At 39.8% G+C, this 26,691-nt stretch overlaps 1 protein-coding gene across 2 annotated transcripts in view; it reads left to right on the top strand.

The window, feature by feature from the left end:
* Positions 1 to 26,185, top strand: part of Samd8 (sterile alpha motif domain containing 8) — a 48,462-nt gene extending 22,277 nt beyond the window's left edge. For both annotated transcript variants that reach the window (XM_055606308.1, XM_055606309.1), the window contains exons 2-6: positions 5,994 to 6,586; positions 11,840 to 11,935; positions 14,616 to 14,733; positions 21,093 to 21,243; positions 21,642 to 26,185. In XM_055606308.1, the coding sequence (XP_055462283.1) occupies positions 5,994 to 6,586; positions 11,840 to 11,935; positions 14,616 to 14,733; positions 21,093 to 21,243; positions 21,642 to 21,946 (1,263 nt within the window). In that variant the 3' untranslated portion in view covers positions 21,947 to 26,185. The remainder of the gene's footprint in view (positions 1 to 5,993; positions 6,587 to 11,839; positions 11,936 to 14,615; positions 14,734 to 21,092; positions 21,244 to 21,641) is intronic.
* Positions 26,186 to 26,691: the final 506 nt, after the last annotated feature.

Below are 26,691 nucleotides of genomic sequence, written 5' to 3'. Positions count from 1 at the left end.
AATCTTCTGGCTCCTTCTCATTCTCTGGCTTGTTCTGTCTTCACCTGTGTCTAGCTTGTTCTCTCTCTGCAACCTGTCTCTATTATTGTTCTGGTAAAACTGCCTCTTCTCTCTCTTTCTCTCTCTCTCTCTCTCTCTCTCTCTCTCTCATTGCCCTTCAAGTAGCTTCCCTTTTCCTCTGTCTTCTCGTAAGAGTGGTTGGGTATATCCTATTTTTGTCAAGTCTTTTTCTAATTTGTCACTGTTTTCTGCCACTCAAAGTAGACATCATTTACAAATGTGGGCGCTTCCTTCTACAGACTATCTTTACCTTCATTGTTTTGGAGAAAAGGTGTGTACCCCCATGCCTGGACCTAAGCTTTCTTTTACCTAATACTTGCTTTATACCAGGCTGACCTTGAACTCAGACCTGCTTGCCTTTCTCTTCTGGATTAAAGGTGTGTTTCTCTTCCAGTGGGATCACACAGACCTAGAAGATCTTTGGATATGATCTCTTGCCAGAACAGCCATGTTCTGAACTAAAATTCCTCTACAGTTGGGGAATTTTATTAAAAGATACTTTCAGCATAGATTTTAATTGAGACAGTCAAGAGAAAGAAGGAGGAAGGTGCTCGAGAAGAAAGTAGGACACACCAGAGAACATGGGTTCTGGCTTCTCTCAGAGAGTTGCCTATTTTTCTCTTTTTCTGGTTCCTGAGGGGAAAAGACATGGACTCACTATACAGCTGAGGTTTGCCCTAAACTCACTGTGTAGCCCAAACTGGTCCCCAAAATCTGGAGATTCCTAACTCGTCTTCTTTAGTGCTGGGTGATAGGCATGTTCCAGCATGCCTTCTTTTTACATAACATGCTTAAATGTGTTACAGTTGTCATAATTATTCACATTTTCTTTTTTAATTTTTTAATTCCGTTATCTCTGTCCATTCTACTCGATTTCTTTTCTTTTCTTTTTTTTTTTTCATGGATTATAATGTCTTGCTTTTGAACTCTGTTCTTACATATCCTATTCCTGAAGTTGCAAGATGCATTTAAGATTTGTGAAGCTAGGGCTGGAGAGATGGCTCAGAGGTTAAGAGTACTGTCTGCTCTTCTGGAGGACCTGAGTTCAATTTCCAGCAACCACATGGTGACTCCCAACCATCTATAATGAAATCTGGTGCCCTCTTCTGGCATGCAGGTGTACATGCAGGCAGAACACTGTATACATAACAACATAAAAAGGCTTATGAAGCTAGGCCAGAGAAAGACCTAGGGTAATTTTTATCATTAGCAGCAAAATGACATTTGGGGGTCAAACAATTCTTTGTTTGCAGAGAGAGGATTCCAGTACCATAGTTTTCTGCTGCTTTTGTTTTTATTTTTGTTTTGAGACAGTCTCTCTGGGTAGCTCTGGTCTGGAACTTGGCATATAGATTAGGCTGTCCTTGAACTCATAGAGATACACTTTCCTCTGTTTTCTGAATGCTGTGATTAAAGGCATGTGCCACCACCATTCCTGGCAAATTATTATTACTTTTTTTTTTTTTTTTGAGGGAAGATATCTTAGGGTTATCATTGCTGTGATGAAACATTATCACTAAAGCAACTTGGGGAGGAAAGAATTTATTTGGCTTACACTTCTGCATCATTGTTCATCACTGAAGGAAGTCGGGACAGGAACCTAGAGGCAGGAGCTGATGCAGAGGCTGTGGAGGGGGCTGCTTACTGGCTTGCTCTAATAGCTTGTTCAGCTGCTTGCTTATAGAGCCGAGAACCACCAGCCCAGGGATGGCCTCACCAACAATGGACTGGGTCCTTCTCCATCAATCACTAATTAAGAAAATGCTCTACAGGCCTCTCTACAGCCCAGTCTTAGGGAGGCATTTCTCAGTTCAGGTTCCCTCCTCTCAGATGACTCTAAGCTGTGTCAAGTTACATAAAATTAGGCAGCACAGAGAGTGTCTCACTATGTAGCCCTTCTGTCTCACTGTGTGATCTACTCTGGTCTTGAACTCTTTTTCATCTTGGCTTGGCCTCCAAAGTGCTTCGGTTATAGTACCACCACAGCTGGCTGCATTATAGGATTTTTTACCAGCATCCTTGATGTCTGCTTCCTACATGCTAGTAACCTCCCTTCCCAAGTGGTGATGAGAAAGAATACATATACATACTGCTAAATATCACTGGAAAATGAAGAGAATTACCTGAGTTGAGAACTATGGCTTTAGATTTAATTTTCTCCCACTGGTCTTCTTGTGTGTTCTTTCTAAAGCTCCATAAATTGTGAACAGTTGTTTAACCTGATTGGGATTGGCTATTTCTTGCCCATGTGTGAATTTAGGAAACCTTTTGGGTGGTCTCGACACATGCATGTTCTGATGAGTATTCAAGGGAGACCTGTTGTAAATAATAAAAAAGGGGGGTGGGATATATAATGTTTATTATTTGCCCTGATTATCATGGTGTCATTATTTAACCTGCTATCACAAATAATAAGACACAGATACCTGCTAGAATCTATAGTTGCCTTATTTACCTTTGGCTGGGTAGATATTTCACCTATGCTGGTTCAGTAACCTCACCATCCATCTCCCAGCCCCCACCCAGTGCCATCCACCTTGACCTTCCTCATCAGGTCAACCTTCCATCCATAATCTCATGGTACTTGTATTCTTTATCTGGGCTTTTTCATGCCATTATGTCAGCCCACATGGGTTTTTTTTTTGTTTGTTTTTGTTTTTTTTTTTTTTTTTTCTTTTTCTCCACACTAACCCATCATGGTGCCTTCCTTCCTCCTCTCTTCCCATCCCTCTTTCTCCTGTGATTGTCGTGTCCTGTCCTCTCCTCTCCAAGCCTGGGAACTTGAGCCGCTCCTACCCCATTCTGACCTGCCCAGGTATAGGCCATTCAATCAACCAATCAGGTCTGATGACTTAGGCAGGTTTCCACAACAAGGAGAGGTTTAAATGAGAATGTGCTCTTCTGAGCAGGGACAAGATTGGGGGCCAGTAATTAACATTAGACTAACAGAGACCCTCTGTGGATCTCTGCAGGTCTCCATTTGAGTGTCTCTGAAGTATACAGCCACCTTGAGCAGTTCAGCTCAGCCCAACATGTCTGTCAGGCCTCCACTCACCAGTATTTCCCATCTTATGCCTCTCCTGGCCTAAAAGCTTTCAAGGCATTAAGCTAAAATAATAAGAATCCACCTCATTTGTTTACTGTCTTGGGTGGGGGTGGGGGATTGGGGTGTGGCTGATGACCAGCACTTTGGATCTTCTTTTCATATACTTTATTTATTGTTTGATTATTTCAAATTAGAGAGTCAATTTTGTTCTGTTTTTATATCTTGGCCAGAAGTGGCAGTCCTACTGATAATGAATGAGATGAATCAATTATTAATTAAAATGGAAAGCATCCTTGAACATTTATTGACTAAATTTCATTTTATTTATTTGTATAAAATTAATATCTGATGTGTTCCTTGTTCAAAGTCTTCTGTAATTTCTGTGGTACAGCATGACTATTAAATGGACCCTAAAGCTTACAATTACTTTTAATATTCCTCTTTAATACAAGTTCTCACAGTTGGAGCTAAATATTGGTTACTGTGGCCCTGTAACTATTATGTAGTAGTGCACAATTAAAGGACGTGCACTAACCTGATGAAGCAGAGCAGTGAAATGTGTCATGCTTTTAGGGCATTCCCACAGCAGGCTCAAAGACTTCTATAACTCACATCATCTACTCGCTAAACCTTAGGCATCAAAGCCAGTTAACTTGATTGAAGTTGAAAGTACTGTTGAGTTAATGTGGGGGAGAAACGTGAAAGAAGAGAAAATCATTTTGCTCAGAGTATGAGATGAAACTGTACTAAAGAATAATGCTTCAAGGATGGGAGTGACTTGGAACTCACTTGTGGTAAGCCATTGAAGAAGGGGGAAAGTAGCAGAATAGAGATAAAGTAGAGAATTTTTACTTTGTTGTGGATGAGGTACTACTTGGTAACTGCTGCTGAGTTTATAGCATGTTTTGTTAGGTATCTAAGTATGATTTATTCGTCGTACCTGTAGGGAAAGGAAGATACAAATGTAGCAGAAAGGGTGAAATCATCTAGCTATTTATGTGAACTTGAACATCACAAAACCATAGTTGAATGGAATTTCACATATGCTGTATGTAACTTTGCAGCAGACTTAAAGTACAAACTGTTGATGGGTAGGATGTTAGTTTTCTACAGCTGGGGGTTGATAATGAAATACACTTTAAGAGTTTCAAAAACGAGGTTTACTGTTGTTAGTATCAAGACAAAATACTTAATGATGGACATTTTCATCATTGGGTGAATTTTATCATGTCTATTCCTTATTACCTGAACATTTTTTGATGATATGAGTGAGTTTTTTAGTTAAAATGTCTGCTTTTGTTCAGTGATGATAAATCTTTAGACAAATGTTTGTGTGGCTATGGAAGACTGTAACATCACTGGGCTTTTACTTTGTTTACCTAAAGAAGCCAGGACGTTTTTCTTACTCCAGAATGTGTGTCATAGAGCCACATTAAATGTTAAATCAGGAGATCCGAGGGTCATCTGGATAGGAGGGGAGAAAGAGGATGCTCTTGACAAAACCTTTGTTCTGAAAGATACTCATTTGTACTGATGTATTGTTTTGCTTTTTAAAGCAAGCCCTTTTTCAAACACTATAACTTAACAGACTTTCACAAAAGAAATTGTTCCTCAGAACATTTTATTAAAACTTTTTTTTTTTTTTTTTAGAGCTAGATACTCACTGTATCATTGTGGCTTTAAAAAAAATACCTGTCCTCTTTTTAAACATTACTCAGAAGGAAGTATGGTGAGCTATTTGAAATCTAGAAAAGCCACCAGCTTTAATAGTTACGGAAGTAGACCCATGAGAGGTAGCATATAGGCCTTTGATTCCTATAATCTGATTGAAATAGACTCAGGCTTTACAAAAGAAAAAGAAGATAGTTGAGTAAGATCAAAGCAGCAAAAATTATCAGTGCTTTTAAAAACAGTGCACTAAGTAGCCTTTTATAACTATAATGTGGGTTTTGTTTCATATTCATAAGTATATTGATATGGCAGTTTTCTTTTAAAACTTTGACCACTGATTCTTAGAAGGCCTCTCCAGCTCTACAGTGGACTTTTAAAAACTAGAAAAGCCAGGTGGTGGGGCAGTGGAGGAGGCGGTGGCTCATACCTGTGATCCCAGCACTCAGCAGGCAGAGGCAGGAGGAGCTCTATGCGTTTGAGGACAGCCTGGCTCACCGAGTTAGTTCCAAGACAGCCAGAGCTACACAGAGAAACCCTGCCTTGAAAAAACAAAACAAAACAAAAAGGACTAAGAAACTGCTCAAGCTCACAGCTGTTTCAAATCTTATATCTGTTGGATGAATCATTTCATTTATAGCAGATAGAACTGTTCAAATCTAAAGTTTTCTGGAATTACACTATCTATAATGTATCTGTTCTTTTCCTCCTCAAGTGGAGTTTTTTTCCATGAATATGACAATTTCAGAGGTTTATTTTTTCCATGAATATGACAATTTCAGAGGTTTATTTTTTCTCATGTATCTTTTATAGATTTCATTTTATGAAAAGTATTAGAATGGGATTTTTTCCCCCTTTGTTGTTTTCAATAGTGATTTTTTAAAGTAATCATGGTTGACATACTGTGGCAACGTCATTTGTAAAATACCTTTTGTAAACTGTTAAAGATGGGGTTGTAGCTCAGGGTAGATCACTGGCCTTATTCTGTGTGAGTCCTGGGTTCAGCAGCTGTCCTATACAAAACCAAAACATTTTCCATCAGCCTCATAGAATCACTAGAATGAGAATCTGTCGGAACGACTCCTTACTGAATAACGTTTGTTTCTTTGACTGTGGATGCCATGTGCATTTGGATGTATGTGCATTTGCATTTGGCCTTTAATGAAAATGTTGCACCACATTCAAGTTTTTGTTTTGTTTTCCTGTTTCCCCTTGACAGGAAGTGGAGGAAGAAATGGCAGGCCCTAGTCAACTTTGCATTCGCCGCTGGACTACCAAGCATGTAGCTGTGTGGCTGAAGGATGAAGGGTTTTTTGAATATGTGGACATTTTATGCAACAAGCACCGACTTGATGGAATCACATTGCTCACACTAACTGAATATGATCTCCGCTCCCCTCCTCTGGAAATCAAAGTCCTAGGAGACATCAAAAGATTAATGCTCTCAGTCCGAAAATTGCAGAAAATACATACTGATGTTTTGGAGGAGATGGGCTACAACAGTGACAGTCCTATGAGTCCCATGACTCCATTCATCAGTGCTCTTCAGAGTGCAGACTGGCTGTGTAATGGAGAGCCCACACATGACTGCGATGGACCCATCACTGACTTAAATCCTGATCAGTACCAGTACATGAATGGCAAAAACAAACATTCTGTTCGGAGACTGGACCCCGAGTACTGGAAGACCATACTGAGTTGTGTCTATGTTTTTATCGTGTTCGGGTTTACGTCTTTCATCATGGTTATTGTCCATGAGCGAGTGCCTGACATGCAGACCTATCCTCCACTCCCAGATATATTCTTAGACAGGTAAATTTTGTTCCTAGATGCTGAGTTTATAGGAGGGTTCTGGACTCACAGCAGTGGTAATATGTGGTTTGATTACGTTGTGATTATAGCTGCCTTTTGTACTTCATTTGCCTTGTCTGGTACCATCAAAGGATATGTTTTGCCAAGCTTGGTGGCACATACCTGTATTCTGGAAACTGAGGTAGGTAGACACAAGGTTCAGATTCTGTGCAGAGTGTAAGGGCTGTTATATCAGGAGGATGTTTGTAATAGTCCTAGCTGCCTTTTTTTTTTTAAGTTATATTAATTGAATCTATTTGCAATAGTACAAATTAATTCAGGGCTTGATTCTGTTTTTATTATGTACAGAATAAAACTAAGTAAATATATATTAAGTAAAAAAGAAATATCTTTGATTATAGAAAACAAAAAAACAACAAAAGTAAGGTTTCTCCTTTAGTGATCGTATTCTCCATGGCTGGTGACTGAGCCCAGGGCTGAGTTCATGTTGGGCACCAAGCCACATCTGCAGCTATCTGGTGGGAACATCAAAAAAAGTGAGCCCGTCTGTTAAAGTAATGCGGTTCTGTTAGTGCGCAGCCTCCTCATCTCCTCAGTATACTCAGTAAGCTCTTCTTCCTGTTTAAAAAAAGAAAAAGAATGGCAGTAGTGGCTTTAAAAGCATTAAGGAAAATAATCTCTGACTGTAGTAAACAGACAGGAAATAATAGATAAGAAGTGAAGCTGTCTGCCTGCATCCTTCAGTGTGCAGTTGATGCAGGCAAGCTATGGTGAATGCTAAAATCTATTTGCTGGGAAGCTACTGAGCAGCAGAATAGTCACATGATTGAAATTTTGTCTTTCATGATAATTATTTGCTGAGGAAAGCCGTACTTTTACAGTGCTGGGACCTTACAAAGGTCATCGTTCACCACATGGACAGGTCTACCATCACAGGGGGACAGACTGACAGTGTGCACTGGATGTGATGTTCAAAGCATCACCTTGATGATACTCTGATAATCTTGCTCCTCAGAAAATTTTAACATAAATCTGATTACGGATAGTCAGATACAAAAAAAGGAGCATTCAGCTGATCTAGATTCTCCAGAAATGTCAGTGTGAAAACAAAACCCAGGGGGAATCATGAGGGAAATTGAAGGGACAGGCATGTTAATTGGATCCTAATCAAGAAAATTTAGGTACAGATGATGTATTGAGGCTAGTTAGAAAGTGTGACTGTGAGTTACATATTAGCCGGTGCCAGAGTCAGTGCTGCAGTCCTCAGGGAGCAGCGGTCTGAAGGGCCATCCTTGGTCTGAGATGAGTGGGGGAGGTTTATCTGTTCACTTTCATTTGGAGGACTCTAAAATGAAATGAAGTGAATATAGCAAATCAGTAAATATAAACAACCGAATGATGTAAGTGATGAAGAGTATTAAGTACTTATTCTTGCAAGTTTTTCAGAAGGATCGGGATAATTCGTGGTAGTGGAGGGAACAGGAATTGGAGACAGATCTTTGCTGTAGGTCAGTGAAGAATTATAAAGAAGTGGGCTTGGAGCTGGACCACAGGGCTTTAGTTTGTTTGGATGAGGCTGTGTTGTAGCATGGTGTACTGCCTCCAGGGATGAGCTGGAGTTTGTTTGTTTGTTTGTTTTTCACATATTCCTATGTGTGCCTAAAGCAGAGGATTTTTGAAATTGAGGTTATGAGGAGAATTTTGGTAATGACAAGGTTTGATTTGTAACCATCAGTGTAGGTTGCTATGATAGGGCAAAGGGCAAGACCATAGGAAGAGAAATAAAAATAGAAGGGAACAAGAATGCTATTATATACCATTACAACAGAAGGCATAATGGGAGAGAGGGAGGAAGCAGGAGGGAGCAAGGAGAGAGCATCACTGAGTACATGAAAGCTGTTTAAAAAGAGGTTTTTGTTAGATCTAGAAAATTATAAGAATTTTCACAAGTTTCATCGTAACTTTTGTATGAATGTAAGTTTATATTGAATAAAAGCTAAAATAACCATTCTTAAACAAAATTATTAAATGGTGAGTAAGAGTTGGGCAATGGTAGCACACACCTGTAATCCCAGCTCTTGGGAGACAGAGGCAGCTGGATCTCTATGAGTTCGGGGCCAGCCTGGTCTACAGAGTGAGTTTCAGGACAGCCAAGGCTACACAGAGAATCCCTGTCTCAAAAAACAAAAAAACAAAGAAACAAACAAAAAGTGGGTAAGAGGCACATACAAAGAAAAAAGGGTGTATATGTGAGTGTGTGGAATGTGGGTGTGTTACTCAAAGATTTCATGTGAGATGAAATAGAGTAAAACTGCTTCTGAGGAGCAGTAATTAGGTTTAGTTTTGAGAAGGAAGTAGATTTATTTATTTTTTTTAAGATTTACTTTTATCCTGAGTATGGAAAATTATTTAAACGTGTGTGTGTGTGTGTCTGTGTATATGTATTTATTTTTGTTGGGAGCCGGGTCTCACTATATAGTCCTTGAACTCTTTTTTAAGTAATTAATTGATACAGGCGCTCTGCCTGTATGTCTTCTGTGAGAGGGTACTAGATCTCCTGGAATTGGAGTTACAAACAGTTGTGAGCTGCCTTGTGGTTGCTGGGAAGTGAATTTAGGACCTTAGAAAGAACAGCCAGTACTCTTAACCTCTGAGCCAACTTTTTTTTTTTTTACTTTGTTTTATTTTTTTAATATTTTAAAAAAAATATTTTTATGAATATGAGTGCTCTATCTTCATGGACAGCTGCATGCCAGAAGAATGATCACATTATAGATGGTTGTGAGCCACCATGTAGTTGCTGGGAATTGAACTCAGGACCTCTGGAAGAGCAGACAGTGCTCTTAACCTCTGAGCCATCCCCAGCCCCCTTAATATAATTTTTTATTTATTATAATTTTATTTTTACAATTTATCCTAGCTGTAGCCCCACTCTTGTTCCCTCCCATTCCCACCCTCCCTCCTTCATTTCCTTCCATGCCCTTTCCCTAGTCCATAGTGGAGGACCTCCTCCACTTTCATCTGACCCTTAGCCTATCAGGTCTCATCAGGACTGTCTTCCTCTGTGGCCTGGTCAGGCTGTCCCCTGTCAGGGGGAGGTAATCAAAGAGCCAGCCACTGAGTTCATGTCAGAGACAGCCCCTGCTCCCCTTATTAGGGAACCCATTTGGAGACTGAGCTGCCATCAGCTACATCTGTGCAGAGGTTATAGGTTATCCCCATGCATGGACCTTGGTTGAAGTATCAGTGTCAGGAAAGACCCCTAGGCCCAGATTTTTTGGTTCTGTTGGTCTCCTTGTGGAGCTCCAGACTCTTCCAGGTCTTTCTATCTCCTCCTTCTTTCATAAGATTCCCTGCACTCTACCCAGAGTTTGGCTGTGTATCCACTTTAATACCCTGCTGGGTAGAGTCTTTCAGAGCTCTTTGTGGTAGGCTCCCATCTTGTTCCTTTTTTTCACTTTCTTCCAATGTCTATCCCATTTGCCTTTCTGAATGAAGATTGAGCATCTTACCCAGGGTTCTCCTTGCTTAGCTTCTTTAGATGTATAGATTTTAGTTTGATTATCCTATATTATATGTCTAATATCCACTTATAAGTGAGTATATACCATGTGTGTTTTTCTGCTTCTGAGCCATCTCTTAAGACCCTGTCTTTGAACTCTTTCAAGACAGGGTTTCTCTGTGTAGCTCTGGCTGTTCTGGAACTTGCTCTATAGACCAGATTCCCCTCAAACTCAGCAATCTACTGCCTCTGCCTTCTGAGTACTGGGAACAAAGGTGTTTGCTACCATGCCTGGCTTCTATGTATATTATTTTTAAAGTTCTTATTTTATGGGTGTTACATCACATGCATTTGAGTCTAGCAAATCAAACATTTGCTGATAATATATCAGAAACTTATTCTTAAATAATTCTTTTGGCATATATAAAATTTTACTATTAAAGTTGAGAAGGCAAATGTACATAATAATATGTTGCTAAATATTTGATACTTGAGGACTCTGTGTTTTTCAGAGTTAACCCCTATTTTTAATTTTTTTTTATAGTCCTCAATTCTGAGAATACCACTTCACATAAATTCGTAATACAAAATGGCAGGTATTTAGGACCATTTAGAAATTGTTGGAAGTGCTATTGTAATCCAGAGCCAAAAATCATGTAATAATTTTTTGTTGGGTTTTTGTTTTTTTGAGACAAAGTTTCTCTGGGTAGCCCTGGCAGTCCTGGACCTCTCTCTGTAGACCAGGCTGCCCTTGATCTCAGAGATTCACCTGCCTGTGCCTCCCAAGTGCTGGGATTAAAGGTGTGTACCACTGCTACCCAGCAATAGCAGTTTTTAAAATCAGCCATCACAAAACAGTCCAAGAGTATGATAACTTGTTGTTTATATGCTAAGAAGTATCAAATAGAAAAATTGATGATTACATCTCTTTTTATAATTAAAGCATTGCTTTTTATCAGAGCAGAGGACCTGCATATGAAAGAGACTATGATTCATAACATATAGCAGTCTTTGAATCTGAGCTGAGGTGTTACAGGCAGCATTCACTGGCATTGTGTGAGTGTTCAGAAATAAGACTACATTAAAATTGTGCAATGTGGTGTGGGTGAGATGGGCACTACCAGAAACACCTCAGACTCATTACATGTTTTTTTTGCTTGTGCCCAGTTCAGAAACCTTTTTCTGTAGTCATATTTTTCCTTTTTCTTTTTTTGTTGTCTGTTTGCAGGCTCCTTTCCTCATTCAGTCCTATAACCTACAGTTTAAGAAGTTGGGTGCTGGGCTGGAGAGATGGCTCAGAAGGTTCAGAGTGTGTACTGGTACTGTTCTTACAGAGGACCTGCACCCACTCCAGCAGCTCACAATTGCTAGAACTCAAACTCCAAGGGATCTGAGAACTTCTAGTTTTCTCAACCACCTGTGTTCACATGTACATACATATGCACACACAATAGACATAATTAAAAATAAAATTATTTAAAAAGAAGTTGAATGCTATAGTCTGGAAGAGAAGGGTTGTTATTTATTTACAGAGAACTACTACTGTAATTCAGTGACAGCTAGTAGGTTCTGATGAGTGGAATGATTTTTGAAACAGATTTTCAATTCCCTAGATTTTCCAGATATCATCTTCTGAAAGAAATAAAGTTCTACGGAGCAGTTCTGAGGTTGCTATTAGAACAGTATTGTATTGAAAAGGGTGCATGTATCTACTCATCTTCAGTTTCATAAAGAGCTGTTTTCTGTTGCAGTGTTCCTAGGATCCCATGGGCCTTCTCCATGACTGAAGTGTGTGGTATGATTCTGTGCTACATCTGGATCTTGGTTCTCCTCCTACACAAGCACAGGTATCACTCGCTGATTCCTGAAGAGAGGAAATCTCTGACTCTGATGTTGATTGTCAAGCCTGGTCCTTCCCTCTGCATTTCCCTGGAAGAGTTCCCTCTGCATAGTGGGACAGAGCTTTTGACAAAGGAAAACTAGGGTTTAGTTAAAGAACATCGTAAGACCAAAATTTTTTAGTAATATTATGAATGCATTTTATAGGGAAAGAGATAGTCAGCCTTGGGTGGATGCTTGCTCGTCTACCCTCCTCTTCCTCTCTTCTTCTTTAGAAACAAAGCAGAAGTGCCTCTTCAATAGATAGATAGATAGAAATGCTTCTGAGGATGGTGTTTGGTTATAAGTGTTTGAATAGAGGAGGGAAAACCCATTAAAAAAGGTTATCTTCATGCTCTACACATCTAAGACGGTATAGAAATTTGCTAAATGGAGAGGATGCTTCTTGACGGTTTCACCCAGAAATAACCAAGGGAAGACATTTTTTTTTTTTTTTTAATATAAATAAAGGCAGCAAGGAAGGCCTAAGTATAGGAAGGCCCTTTTCTACATTAATGAGTCTTGCTTGATGTTAAAAAAAGAAAAAATAGGAAAGAAAACAAGGCTTAGTGGTAAGGAAAACATTAAAGATTGTCTTGTGGTTAGCTGCTGCCCATTGTTTTTAGAACCCTGGAGATGAATGATGGTGTTGTCTTGCAACTTGGGGACCTCTCTCCTCACCAGGAAGCTCTGTGGTAGCCACATACATCCTGAGCTACAGTTATTTTAGCACATTGAAGGTGAAAAAAAGGTTGATGACTGCTATTTTTTGTCACATTTTGAGGCCATAAAGAACTCATTTCTCACTGTGTTTTGTATACACCTATTTTAAGATGAAATGGTTTAAAAGTATATATATCATTGCTTTCCAGTTAGCTTTGCCTCACAGGACCCTGTGCGCAAAGGGTCTGTCGACTCTTGAAAATAAAAACAAATTTAACCTTAAAAGAAACCTTGGTAGACTCGCTGAAGCATAGTGGTGACTAGCAGATCCAAGCAGCTCCTTAGTTAAAGGAGACACATCCAGGACATAGTGTTTACCTAGCCGAAGAAGAGTCTCAGATGTCGTCTTTGTGTCACTTTCATTGGGTCCTCTGAAAGGTTGTTGAAATGCAGGGTCCTAAGCTCCATCCAGATGTGCACACTGAAGATTGAAGCACACCTGTCTTATGTTCAGTATCATTTTTGAGGAAAAGTCCCCTAAACACTTAGTCTGTTTAGACTTAGGGCATTTAAAGAAATAATAATATAAATGATGTCACAGTTTATAATTACTCAAATTATGCTTATTCAAAGTTCCCGTTTTAGATTATACTTAACATAAAACTTAGTATTATTTTTAAGAACTTAGTATTTCATAGCTTAAGTTAGGAACAATTTAGAATGACAGTCCTATAGCCACTCTTATGAACCAGTTTAGTGTGTTAATAAACAAAAGTAGAATCTCAGGTGATTAACTTTACCCTCCTATAAACACTGTAAGGGGTTGGCAAGATGACTTAGTGGTAAAAAGCACTTGCTTCTCTTCATAGCACCAAAGTTCAGTTCCCAGTGCCCACATTGACTAGCTCTCAGTTGCCTGAACTCCAGTTCCCCCAAGGGTACCTACACTTCCATGCACACACCCACAGGCAAACACACATTGTAATTAAAAGCAATAAAAATAAATCTTTAAAATTGCTTGCATAATCCCAGCACTTGGGAGGCAGAAGCAGGTAGATCTCTATGAGTTTGAAGCCAGCCTGGTCTACAGAGTGAGTTCCAGGACAACCAAGGCCACACAGAGAAATCCTGTCTCAGAAACACACACACACACACACACACACACACACACAAGAATTCAAACTGAGACCCAAAAGTCTGGCCACACCTGCCACCGTTCTGTCTCACAGGGAGTACTGGGTAGATTGCAAGCAACGGTGCTAATAGCAAGCTTCCCATTATTACTTCTGTCTTGAAAGTCCCACTTTTGTGTGGTACATTTTATACTGAAAGTGCTCTTTCTGATCTGCACTTGCTGCATGTGGCTATTGTAATCTCAATTAGTGAATATTAACTTGAAAGATTTTACATGAGCCTCGTTTTGGGTGCTCAACAGCCACATGCAGCTGGCTACATGGTTCATAGAACATCCCCATCACTGCAGAATTGTATTGGATAATAACATTTTAGATGGTCGTCTAAGAGTCCTGTCCTCGGAATTAGAGTTAAACATAGTGATACATATATAATGAAACCCATTGCTTTGAATACAAGCTTAATAATGAAACCACATACACATATGCATATCCCAAATGCTTTATAGAGGTGTAATTTAAATGTAATGATTTTTTCTCCCTTTAAATTTACAGGTCTATAGTTAGTAAGCAGCTTTTGAACAAACAGCACCACAGTCTAGATTTTAGAACACTAGCTGAACGTTCCCTCTTGTCCTTTCATTATTAATTCCAATCCCAGCTCCAGCCCCAGGCAAACACTGACCTATTTTTGTCTCTATGGTTTTCCCTTAAATACAGAACTTGTAAGTGGAGGGAAGGATTTCTGCCTTAAAGACTGGTGGTTTTCCCTTGCTTTCTCTCCAGGAAAGTGTTTGATGCCTCAGAGGGTTTGGAGCATCTCTGATTTCTGCCTTGCTCACTCTGTTCACAGGTCAATTCTTCTGCGAAGGCTCTGTAGTCTGATGGGCACTGTGTTCTTGCTTCGCTGCTTTACCATGTTTGTGACTTCCCTCTCCGTTCCAGGACAGCACCTGCAGTGCACTGGAAAGGTAGCCTGCTACCTTCTATTTATTCTTTCTTGTTCTTGTTGGATTAATGACACAGTATATGCAGGAGTACCAAGATCTTGCTCTTTGTGTTAAAATGTGCTTTTTTTAAATATGCAAATCGGTGGTCAACATCTAGAAATAACTGGGTGAGGTAACTTTAAGCTACATTCATCTCCCTGTGATTTCCATCCATGCTTTGTGACTATGGGAAAAAAAAAATATTTTGACTGTCTTTTTCTGCTACTGTTTTACTTTCTTACCACACTGAGCATCTTTTTTTCAATGTTTTTATTAGCATATATTAATTATGCACCATAATGGGTTTCATTATTACACCCTCATACATATTCACAAAGCATGTGGATCATATCCACCCTTGAGATCTCAGCATCTTTAGATCTTCATATGTTGTGCTCTGGTCTCTTCATTGCTTTTATTACTCCTTTTCTTTAAACATTGCAGTTGAAGCATTTTCCAGTACTCTGAAAACTTTCAAGATGTATGAAATATTGATGAAATTTTTTCCTTTGGTTTTGGTGTGTGCTTTATAGCTTTCTGTTTTGTTGTAGTGTAGATATATCCTTTCTTCTGATTAAACAAAGAGAACAAATTATGCTGTTTTTAGGGAACAAAAGAGGGTTCTAAATTGTAGTTGTTTTAACTTTAAGATCTAGGATAAAGCCGGGCGGTGGTGGTGCAAGCCTTTAATCCAGCACTCAGAAGGCAGAAGCAGGCGAATCTCTTGTGAGTTTGAGGACAGCCTGGTCTCCAGAGTGAGTTGCAGAGCAGCCAAGCCTATGCAGAGAAACCTTGTTCCCCCACCCCCCAAAAAAAATCTGGGATAAGGTCTGCCTTTTAAATTTAAGCTCAGTGGTAGAGTGCTTGCCTGGTGTGCACAGGATCCAGGATTTAGACCCCAGCACCCACCTCTCACCTAACTAATTAAAAACAAATCAGCAAAATAATTTTAAAGGTTGAGGCTCTCAGGCTGCCGTAGTGCCACATGCCTTAATTCCAGCGCTTGTGAGGCTGAGGCACAGGCGTATCTCTGAATTTGAGGTCAGCCTGTCTCCATACTGAGTTCCAGGACAGCCAGGGCTATGTAGAAACCAGTAGGATTTGCTGAAGGAGGCGGAGGCAGGAGGATCACAAGTTTGAGGCCAGCTTGGACTACAGATTTTAAAGTTGGGCAGTCCTGATGAGACCTGATAGGCTAAGGTCAAATAGAAGGAGAGGAGGACCTCCCCTATCAGTGAACTAGGGGAGGGACATAGGGGGAGAAGACAGAGGGATACAAATTGAATAAATTGTAATAAATGATTAAAAAAAAAAAAAAGCTGGGCAGTGGTGGTGCATCCCTTTAATACCAGCACTTAGGAGTCAGAGGCAGGTGGATCTCTGAGTTTGAGGCCAGCCTGGTCTACACAGTGAGTTCCAGGACAGCTAGAAATACACGGAGAAATCCTGTCTCAAAAACCAAACACAACAAAACAAAAGAGAAAGACCCTGTCTAAAAGAAACAAAAGTTGAAGATCTCACCTGTCCTTGATACACAAAATTGTTGTGAATGGTTTTAAATTTGGATAAAAAAAATTATTAATCTACTTTTTCAGGCAGGGGACTCAATGGCTACATTAATACCTTTGTTGTTATTTTGTTATTTGTAGGTGCCATTGCCTGTACTGCAGTGGTAGAAATAGCTGACATGCCAGTTAGGAAAGGAAGATTAAGCACCCAAAGGAGATGAAGAGCTTTAAAAATACTGCCCTTGAGACAAAGGGCAGCAAAGCCCTGCAGGTATTAGGCATGTGAGACTGAGCAATGAGAAGGGGCCCAGTGCAATTTCAGACTTATCCAAAACAAATATTTTTAAGGTTAAAAAGCTCTGTGGCAGTTCATGGTTTTCAATATAGAAAAAAAAAAAAACTTTTTTGTTTGTTTGTTTGGGTTTTTGTTTTTGTTTGGATTTTTTTTTTTTTTTAAACAGGATTTCTCTGTATACTTCTAGCTTTTCCTGGAACTCACTGTGTAGACTAGGCTGTCCTTGACCTCGGAGATCTGCCTGCGTCTGCCTTTCAATTACTGGGACTACCACCTGGCAGAAAAACATTTTTTATTTTGGAGTTGTACAAGTTTCTTCTAAGAACTCAAATTACATATAAATGTTTGTTAAAAAGCAAAATCTCATAGACCCCTTTACATCCCATCCTACAAGTAAAACAGTTAACAGTTGTGTCTAGTTGCACAGGTCTGATTTGAAGTTTCTTCTCTCTCCTTCCTCCCTTCCATCCTTCCTTCCTTGGAGTCATAGTCTTACTATGCAGCTCTAAATGGCCTAGAACTCACAGAAATCCTCCTGATTCTGTCTCAACTGCTAGAATTAAAAAGATATTATGTATCATGCCCTGCAACATGAAAACATGAACCGTGTGTGTGTGTGTTAAAGATTTTTTTTTTTTTTTACTTACGTCCATGTGTCCATGTCTGGATGACTAGGGTCCTTTGAAAGAACAGTGCATATTCTTCACCCCAGAGTCATCTCTCCAGCCTGGTACTAGAGTTTTAAGGCTAAAGATCCAACTCCCAGAGTCCCAGCAGCTAAGCTGAGCCACCCATCCCAGTGTACCAGTTAAAGGGATAGAAATGGTAGAAGACAGAGAGAGTCGGTCCTTGTGGCCGCTTTGGGAAGAGGAACAGATACAGGGCTCCATTGACCCCCAAAAGCAATCATAGGGCACTGATACGAACTTTAGGTTTAAACAGAGGAGAAATTGGGGTAAAAGTGAGAAGCGTGCATAATAAGGCCTCCTTGGTCTAAGTGTGATCTGGTTGGTGATTGCCTCAGTTCTTGTTATTGCTTGAGGAGATAAGCCAGTTTCCATGAGGTGGCTTGTTTGAGGATGACCTCATGCTGAGGTAACCTGTCAAGTGAGGGTCCAGCGTGACTGCAAATTTAGGACAATAGGTTTGAAAGGGAGTTGGGGACAGCTGACAGTAAGGCAACTCAGTTTTCATCCTTATCTTTCTTTGTACTTTCATTAATAAATTGAGTAGAAGCCATGATTACTATGGCTTTGAGCAGAGTTAAGCATGTGACTTACCCATAGTAAATGAGATAGGTGTGCAGTGAAGGCAGAGCTGCCAGGCTTTTAGCCTACTCTGGGTTTCCTTGTGGCAGCTAAGGAGTCCTTGACTTTGATTGAGAATTCTCTGACTGTTTTAGAACAGCTGCATGGCTCAGAGGTGTGTGCTGTAGCTGAGTCACAGTGCCCAAGAGCATCCTTTGGCAGTGGTAACAATTCTGCATTTGATTGCAGGTGGAAATGACTATGAACCAACATCCTACTTCATTCACTTTCTCGCCCACACCATTTATTATCAATCTTGAGTCATCGCCAGCTAGTTAATGAAAGACAATAGCTAATGTTTTATGGTCTTCTTCCTTTTTTTAATATATGAATCTAATCTCCTAATATTGTTTCTGTATGTAATTTGAAGTGAGAGTAAAAAAAAATTCCCCCAGACAGAATGCTAATTGATTAGCAAATTCAAACTAAACTATAAAGAAACTGTAGTGAAGTTGTGTTTTCCCTCTGAAAGTTTGATAATTTTACTCTTAATAGATTAACAGAAGAAAGGCATATGAATTTACTAATACAAAGTAGGAGACTATGCCAATGTGTTGACATTTTATGTCTTTCCTTATATAAAGGAACAAGGGACATGGGAAGTGTGGGTTTAGTGATACAAACCTTGGCAAGCTCAGGCGAGGAACTGCTTGGTTATTAATGACAGTCTTGTTGTCTAGACATGATTTCCCAGGTAACAGCAAGTGGACACCTATGTCATCTCTGTCTGGGCTAGGAGGTGTTAGACCCCCAATCTCTGCTTCCCGAAAAAAGTCATTCCCAGGCAGGTCTGAAGAGCTCAACACTTTGTATTTGAATCTGTTGCTTAATCTACTAATTATTTTTATTCAAGAAGACAGTTTTAAAGCTATTACCAAGTGCAGTTTTCTGAATAACTAGATCCAAAGATATCAAAGGAGTAATGTGAGTGGAAGATTTTGCTTTCATGTGAAGCTTGTTATATGGACAAGAGACTTTCCTGCCCCTGAGAAGGCTTATCAGAACAGCCACTTAAGAGAAGGCTGGATCTTTGTGCACACAGCTACATCTTGTGCTACAAGAACAAATTAGATGTCGCTTTCTGGTGTGGACAGCCTCTTTCTGTCTCCAGTGACTTTTCTTTGCTAATTAGTTAATGTATGGATATTTCCATCCACATCTGCCCTAAATGCTGCAAATTGCTTTGAAGTATAATGTAGCATGCCTGTTGACCTACATTATTTATAGCAGCCTTAAAAGTAGAGCATTCAGGAGTTCCCCATCAGAAGCTCTGTCACAGGGTCCTTGTGTTCCCACTATCCACAGCTGGCCGAGGGGGTGAGGTGGTTTCTTTTGGGGAGCCCCTGAGTGGAAACCAATCTGTGGAGTATTGTGAGTGGGCCCAACATAGTGTCTGGGTGTTGATGTATTTCCCTAAAGTTGTTTCCAGGAAAGATGGAGAAAGTCTGTGTCTGTTTTCAAGTCCTGCTTTCCAGTGCCCTGCTCCTCAGCTCATGGATCACTCAAAGAACTTCAGAAAGATATCAGTGCAATACTTGTAACTTGTGTAAATAGCCCTGTCTTTCTGAGTGGTGTCATTTCTACATTTGATATGCTGGTATTTCTGTAGGATGTACATAGTTTAGGGGATTTTTGTTTTTTTAGACAAGTCAAACATGTCTTTTTTTATTTACTGCCTGAAAATGATCATTTGAAGAAAAATAAATACATTTTCAACCATGAAAAAAAAAAAGTAGAGCATTAGGGGGGATAACAACCAGCAGTGAAGTCCATTACAGTGAGACATAGACATTTCATCGTGATAAATTAATGGCTTAAAACTAAGGAACCAAGACAGAACCAAGAATATGCCTATTTTTGAAACTTAGCAACACAAAGCTAATTTGCATATCTTGTGCAGACAGCTTCCTGTTCGTTCTTCTCTGTGTCAGTGTGGCTTTTAGAGGATGTATGAGAGAGATAGAATGGGAAAGGATGAAAAGACTTGATACTGAGTACTGATTGCTTGAGACTAGCATTACTTGTTCCCTGTCCTTTGTTAAGATATCATCTAGCCTGGCAGTGATGGCATATGCCTTTAATCCCAGCACTCAGAGGCCAAGGCGGGCAGATCTGTGTGAGTTGGAGACCAGCCTGGTGTACAGAGCAAGTTCTAGGACAGCCAGGGCCACCCAGGGAACCCTGTCTCAGAACATCTCCCCTTCCTCTCAGCACTGTAAAAAGAGAAGAAAGGTCTCTGTGGTCGCTGGAGCTTGCCTTGTCTGGGTTGTAAGTCAAAGGCAAGTAGAGTGCTAGAAAAGACCTCCTCTACCTGTTGCTGTAGCCATCCTACAATTCTTTCACACTTTGGCTTACAACTTACTGTACAGAACATCACACTTTGTAGCTACAGGGATGGCCCACAGGGGTGAGGCCTGGGTGAGTTCCAGGCCTTGTATGTATGTGTTTCTGTAACCAGTGAAGACAGGGAGAATAGTTACTAAAGGTAGCTTGGAAGTTAAAGCATAGTTTATTTCCTTGCTGCTGCTGCTTCTTCCTCTTCCTCTTCCTCTTCCTCTTGAGACAGAGTTTTCTGTACAGCCCTGGCTGCCTCAGAATGCACTTTGTAGCCTGGGCTGACCTTGAACTCAGAGATCCACCTGCCTCTGCCTCCTGAGTACTCAGATTAAAAGCATATACCACCACTGCTCAGCTGTTTGAGCTGACAAAATTTCATGTACCTAGAATGGCCTCTGTCACCAAGAACAAACAGCTTTGGACTCCCGCTCCTCTGCATCTGACTCTGAAGTGTTGGGAGTGTATGGACATTGGCTAGCGTTCTTGTCGTTCTTGCCTTTGACCTTTCACTTTTTGCTTTTGTTATTGTCTTGAGATAGGGTCTTTCTGTGTAGCCCTGGTTGTCCTGACACTAGACAGGCCTCAAGCTCACAAAGATATGCTGCCAGCCTCTACCTCTGTGTTGGGAATATGGGCATATGTTACTTGCCTAGCTTGACCTTTTCACTTTAAAGAAACAGTTACAATGATATTGTTTGATTAGCATTTTCTAAGTACAGTCAAGCTTTGTTTGTTTTCTTTGGGCCGCTTGAAATTAGCTAGGTTAGAACTTGTTTGCTTTGTCTGGGTGCTCTTATTTCTGAATCATTCCTCAGGAGTTGCCTGAAAAGGATTTGGGGAAGCTCTGAACCTCTTTAAGCATCTGAAGACTAATTCACAGCTTTTTTTTTATAGATATATGGAAGTGTGTGGGAGAAACTACACCGGGCGTTTGCCATTTGGAGCGGCTTTGGCATGACCCTGACTGGTGTCCACACTTGTGGAGATTACATGTTTAGTGGCCACACAGTTGTTCTAACTATGCTGAATTTCTTTGTCACAGAATGTAAGTATATCTTTAATGCTTCTATGCAAGTTAGGCAGTTTGTTGCAGAGGAGGAAGTGGGGAGGATGCAAAGTCCTAGGAAGAATAGGTAACTGGGGTGGGGTTATAACTCAGTTAGTGGAGTGCTTGCCTGCCAGGCGTGAAGCCCCAGGTTTGATCTCCAGCACCACGTAAGACCAGGTGTGGTACCACATTCCTGTAAATTCCAGAAGTTCAGGTTCATCCACAGCTACATGTCCAGGTCAAGGCAGCCTGGGCTACATAGGACAGAATTGCAAAAATAGGGGAAGGTGGGCTGTATTGGGGGAGCAAAAGCATACAGCCTACCCTGAGAAGCATGTAGCTAAGAAGCATTGGAAGAAATGTGTTATTAAATGATCCTTCTGTCCTTTTCCTAGATACACCAAGAAGCTGGAATTTCTTGCACACTCTCTCCTGGGTTCTCAACCTCTTTGGAATCTTCTTCATCTTGGCTGCCCATGAACATTATTCCATTGATGTGTTTATTGCCTTTTATATCACAACAAGACTCTTTTTGTATTACCATACTCTGGCCAATACCAGAGCATATCATCAGAGTAGGAGAGCGAGAATTTGGTTTCCTATGTTTTCTTTCTTTGAATGCAATGTTAATGGCACAGTACCTAATGAATATTGTTGGCCATTTTCTAAACCAGCAATAATGAAAAGACTAATTGGATGAAGACTGTATCTCTGTAATGAGTTCGTTGTTAAATATATAGTAGTTATGGAATGAAAATAACTTTGCTTTGTCCCCAGGTTCCTGGATATGTTGCATTTTGGCTTATATATTGACAGGTTTTCCGTTCTGAGCAAGGATATGACTATAAAACTTGAGAAGGAGCAACCAAGACTCCTTACCTAGCTGTTTGAATGGAAAGCTCAATGAGAGATTTTCTGCCCCTTCACTTTAGGAAGACCCAGTATGTGGATGATGTCAGGCCATTAACCTGTGCATGTTGAGTGTTTGCTTACTGAACTCAAGCACATCAGCTTGGGCTGGTTGAAGGATCTTTATTGATTTCCAGTAGGACTCAAGTCAAGAAATACTTTGAAACTGGTTTTTCCCCTTACCAAGTAAGCCATTCTCACTTGTTCATGAACTAATCTCTGTGTCTGTCTGGAAAGTGGCTTACTGGTAGATATGTTTTGCCTTTTGAACCATTTTTAAGAAAAGCATATTGAACACAGCAGCTTTCATGAAAGAAGAGAATGCAAGGGGCCACATGCGAGGTGACACACTGGTCAGGGGTCACTGGCCTACCCACTAATGCAAATATGGGGTCAGCGTTTTCACCACAGGTGCAGCATCAGTTGCAGTTCCTGTTCTGTTTTGAGGCTTCAGTGTGAACAACAGTAAAGATTCATGAGGGAAAATGGCTGTGTTCAGAATAGTAAAGTGGTGTCATTTTAGTGCTGTAAGTATTTGGGATAAATTCTTGTTGTAACTGTTAGTTAGGTAGATGACAGCCCAGTATAATGCCTTTTTAATGACGTGACTTCGTGAGACAAATAAGAGTATGTTACCAGATGTTTTTATGTCAGTAAATGAGTAAATGTGCATGTAAAGAATTCTTTTCTTCTGGGAAAAAAAAAATCAACAGGTTGTAGGCATAGTGTTAACTCTTTGAGGGTTTTTTCTTTCTTTCTTTTTCCTGCAAGTTCTCATTCTTGACCGATGAAAGTAAATAGTCTGAGACACACTTGGACACAAAAAAGCTTGTTGCTTTTTATTTTAAAAAATAATTGTGTACATACATTCTTTTCTATAGTCTTATTTTGGCAGTCAAGAACTAAAATAAAGTAGCTGCTGTTTACATTAGAAAATTACCTTCAGTGATTAATTTTACCTCTCTGATACTGTTTGTTACTTTATTTTTTATTGGTTTTGTACAACAGTTTTAACCTTAGCCTCGTTGTAGAATTGGAAATTGACCTTCAGCTTAAACAATTGGAATACTAATTGTATAGTTTTTACATTCCATTTTAAAACAAGTACTTTGAAGAGGTACAGGCATACTGAGGTCACAATTAGACCATGGCATTTGCTTGTTCCTTCTCTGGGTGAAATGTTCATTTTGTAGTTGGAGTCATAGTCCCACCTCTTGGAAGCTACCTAAGTGAGTTAGGCAGGAAGGGGATATTAGGCAAACAGGGTTCAGCCCGTGCTGAGTGACCACACTTTGAATGTGCTGGGAACATCACTTATTTCTCACCTGAAGAAATGATGTGAAGCAACTCAAGTTTAATTATGTTTTTAAATCGTATACTTCAGAATCTTGCAGTATTTTAAATTGTTGATTCTGTTACAAGCCAGGATCACAAATGCCAATATCTCTTCTAAAGAAATTTCATAATCATGGAAAGAAAGTTTTCCATGCTTATTTGAGTGGTTTGACTTGAGGTCAAGGGATATTACTGCCATCCCTTCTCATCCCCTTCCCCTCCCACACACACACACATAGCAGAACCCAAATTTAGCTAGGGGGCCAGGGAAGACAGTGTTGGCTTTTGGGAAAATGTTCCAAAAACATCTGTGTCAACATTAATTGTGAAATGCTAACTATATTAATGGTAAATGTCTTAACATCAGGCTTCTCTCCTCCATATGGATTCTATCGTAGAACAAAGTAGGAAAATAAGTGCAGCTAGCCTTGCAGAGCTCTTGGTGGTGAGAGTACCTGACAGCAGCCTGCAGTGTGGGTTGAGAGAAAGGTAAGCTAGATGTATAACCTCTCAGCTATTATAAGACAGTGTTTACATGAGCTAATCATCCTCAAGTTTCAAAACTAAAGCAAAATTAATTTTCAGTTTTTGTCTTCGCACCTTTTTTTCTTGTAAAAATCTTAACCATAGTGAGGATAGAATTTATGTTTACATTTTGGGTATGATGTGGCTGGGTGCAGAGGCTCCTCACTTTTGGACCTTGTATTTGATTCTGTGGTCATACAAGGCTTTCATCCTCAACAGCTTAGTATGGAAGCAGGGAAAGGTTTTGAGTTTTGGGGCATGCAAAGTAGGGCTTCTGTGGGAAGTCCTTGATGGATTGTCTATATTCTAGAAACAGTGTCTGTCATTGCCTCCCTATGGTGCTAAACCTAGGGCTGTGTGTCTGCTAGGCAAGTGCTCTACTGTTGAGTGACATCCTCAGCTCTCTGTGTTCTTTACGGGGCAAGACAGAGTGTCTTACTAAAAAATAGTTGAGCCGGTAGGGGGAAAAATGTTTTAAGGAAGATAAGATTGCTCTTATCACCACATACTTTGGCAGAAAAGTTTTTCGTCTGTGTTGCTGTTCCCAGTGAGGCTATCCTCCAGTTCTCTCTGACCAGAATTGCTGTGGCAAAAATACTACTTTTATATGCTGGCTCTATATGTTAATATTCTTCCAGATCAGAAAGCAATGGGCTCCATCTTAGAACTAGCCAATTTAATAAACATGGACTGTAACCAAGAAAAACCCACTGCCAAGAGCATAACATTGACACTGCAAGTGGTGGTCAGCGCTATTCCACCTGCCTGTGTTATGACTGAGAATTCCCAAAAATTTCTAGTAAGTGGAAAACAGAGGCACTAAGTCCTTTGATAGCAGAGAAGGAGTTCTAGGAACATTTGTGCAAACCTTTTTTTTTTTTTTGAGACAGGGTTTCTCAAACTCAGGGATCCACCTGTCTTTGTCTTCCGTGCTGGGATTAAAGGCATGCACCACCACACCCACCTTTGTATAAAAGTTAAGACATGGAAATTCAAATTCATGACAAAAACGTGTCTTAATTTTATTGAGCGAAAAGCAATTTTATCACTGAAAGATTCTGGTCCAAAATGCTTAAGGATGTTTACAATATTTTTAAACTCTGATTTAGTACACTTTAATCTTTTGTGGACAGAAATCCCAGTGAAAGCAGTGATAATACAGTCACATGTCAGCCCTCTAAGGTTGTCAGACTTGAAGGACATGAAAGCTCCTTGAAGTAATTCATTTGCTTTCCTTCCTAAGTGTGAAAGCCACCAAAGCATGGCTGTTCTAATGGCAACTTTGTTAAACAGTTTAGACAGTTGATGTTTGTTAAAAAGTGATTTTAGCCCCAGTTAATCCCTATAGCTCTGCAGCTGGGGATTTGAAGTACCATCAAAGCTCAGGATGCTTCAGGTGACCGATGGGAAGAGAAAGGGTTTTGTTTGTTTCTTCTCTTTGTGAATAGCTTTAAATGACTAAAATTATTATAGAAGTAGGTATTGGTGTGTCTGTCAGTTCAGTGGCACTAATTTCACATAAGTAATGTAATGAATTACTATATCAAGTTCAGTATAAATGTCTGTGAACTCTAAGCTATTTCTCCAGCCACACTAAGTTGCTTTTGAGGATACATTCTACTCTTTGTTAATCAAAGGACTCTTTATTCTGTGTAGTTCCTGTCTTGGCATAAGGAAGCTTTGTGCTTTGACACGAGAAGTAATGTTATGTTATGTTATGTTGTTCATTTCCATTGTTATTTCACATCTCTTTTAATCTGAACTACTGGATTGTCTAAAGAACTAAACAGAGCCTGTTATTAACATCTTTAAAATGTTTAATTTTAGTAATTTTTCATTTGAAGAATTCGTGGACTGTTAGGATAATGAAATAGTTCTAATATGGAACAAAGGAAGTGAAACTGGTACTCAATGGGGAAGTGGTTTGCTTGGACTAAACCAGGCATGTTTAGTTTTGGGAATTCTACCTAAAGGTCTCCCTGTCCACAGAGAAACTAGTGTTACTTGAAGATATGAAAGTTCCTGTGGTAGCCATACCTTGAAGCACAGTGTTGTATATAAGTAAATATCTGATTCTAAATTAAATCCAGATTTAACTAATATATATTATTTTATATCTTTGTTGTATTAAAATGTTTTAAACACTAAAAATAAAACATTTGAAAGTTGATTTGTGGCTTCTTATTTTAATATCTTTACACTATTAATGCAGTTTGTCTTTATTGTTTCAGACAGAATCTTGCTACGTAATGTGGTCTGGTCTCAAACAGGTTTGACTTGCTGTTCTTCTGCATCAGCTTCCTAAGTGTAGCACTGTTGGGCGCAGTGGAGGTTTTTGGTTTTGTTTTACCCATTTAAAAAAAGAGAAAGAGAGAGAAATTTAAATTACAGTTCACAGTACATATGTAGGAGTCAGAAAACAACTCAGAGGAGTTGATCACTATTGTGTCTTAGGGATTGAGCATGTCAGTCACGTTTGGTGGCCTGTGTGTTTTCATACTGAGGCTTCTTACTGGCTGCATAGCAGCTTTAAAGCTGTAGGGTATAAGCTAGCCAAGGTGATACACACCTAAAGTCCCAGCACTCAGGAGGCGGAGGCAGGCAGATCTCTGTGAGTGCGAGGCCAGCCTGGTTTACAGAGCAAGTACCAGGACAGCCAGAGCTACATGGAGAAAC

Source organism: Psammomys obesus, unplaced genomic scaffold (assembly GCF_907164565.1).
Source record: "Psammomys obesus unplaced genomic scaffold, mPsaObe1.curated_primary_1811, whole genome shotgun sequence".
NCBI classification, from domain to species: Eukaryota; Metazoa; Chordata; class Mammalia; order Rodentia; family Muridae; genus Psammomys; species Psammomys obesus.
Note: the sequence above shows the minus strand (reverse complement) of the source record. Positions and strands in the feature narration are given on the sequence as shown.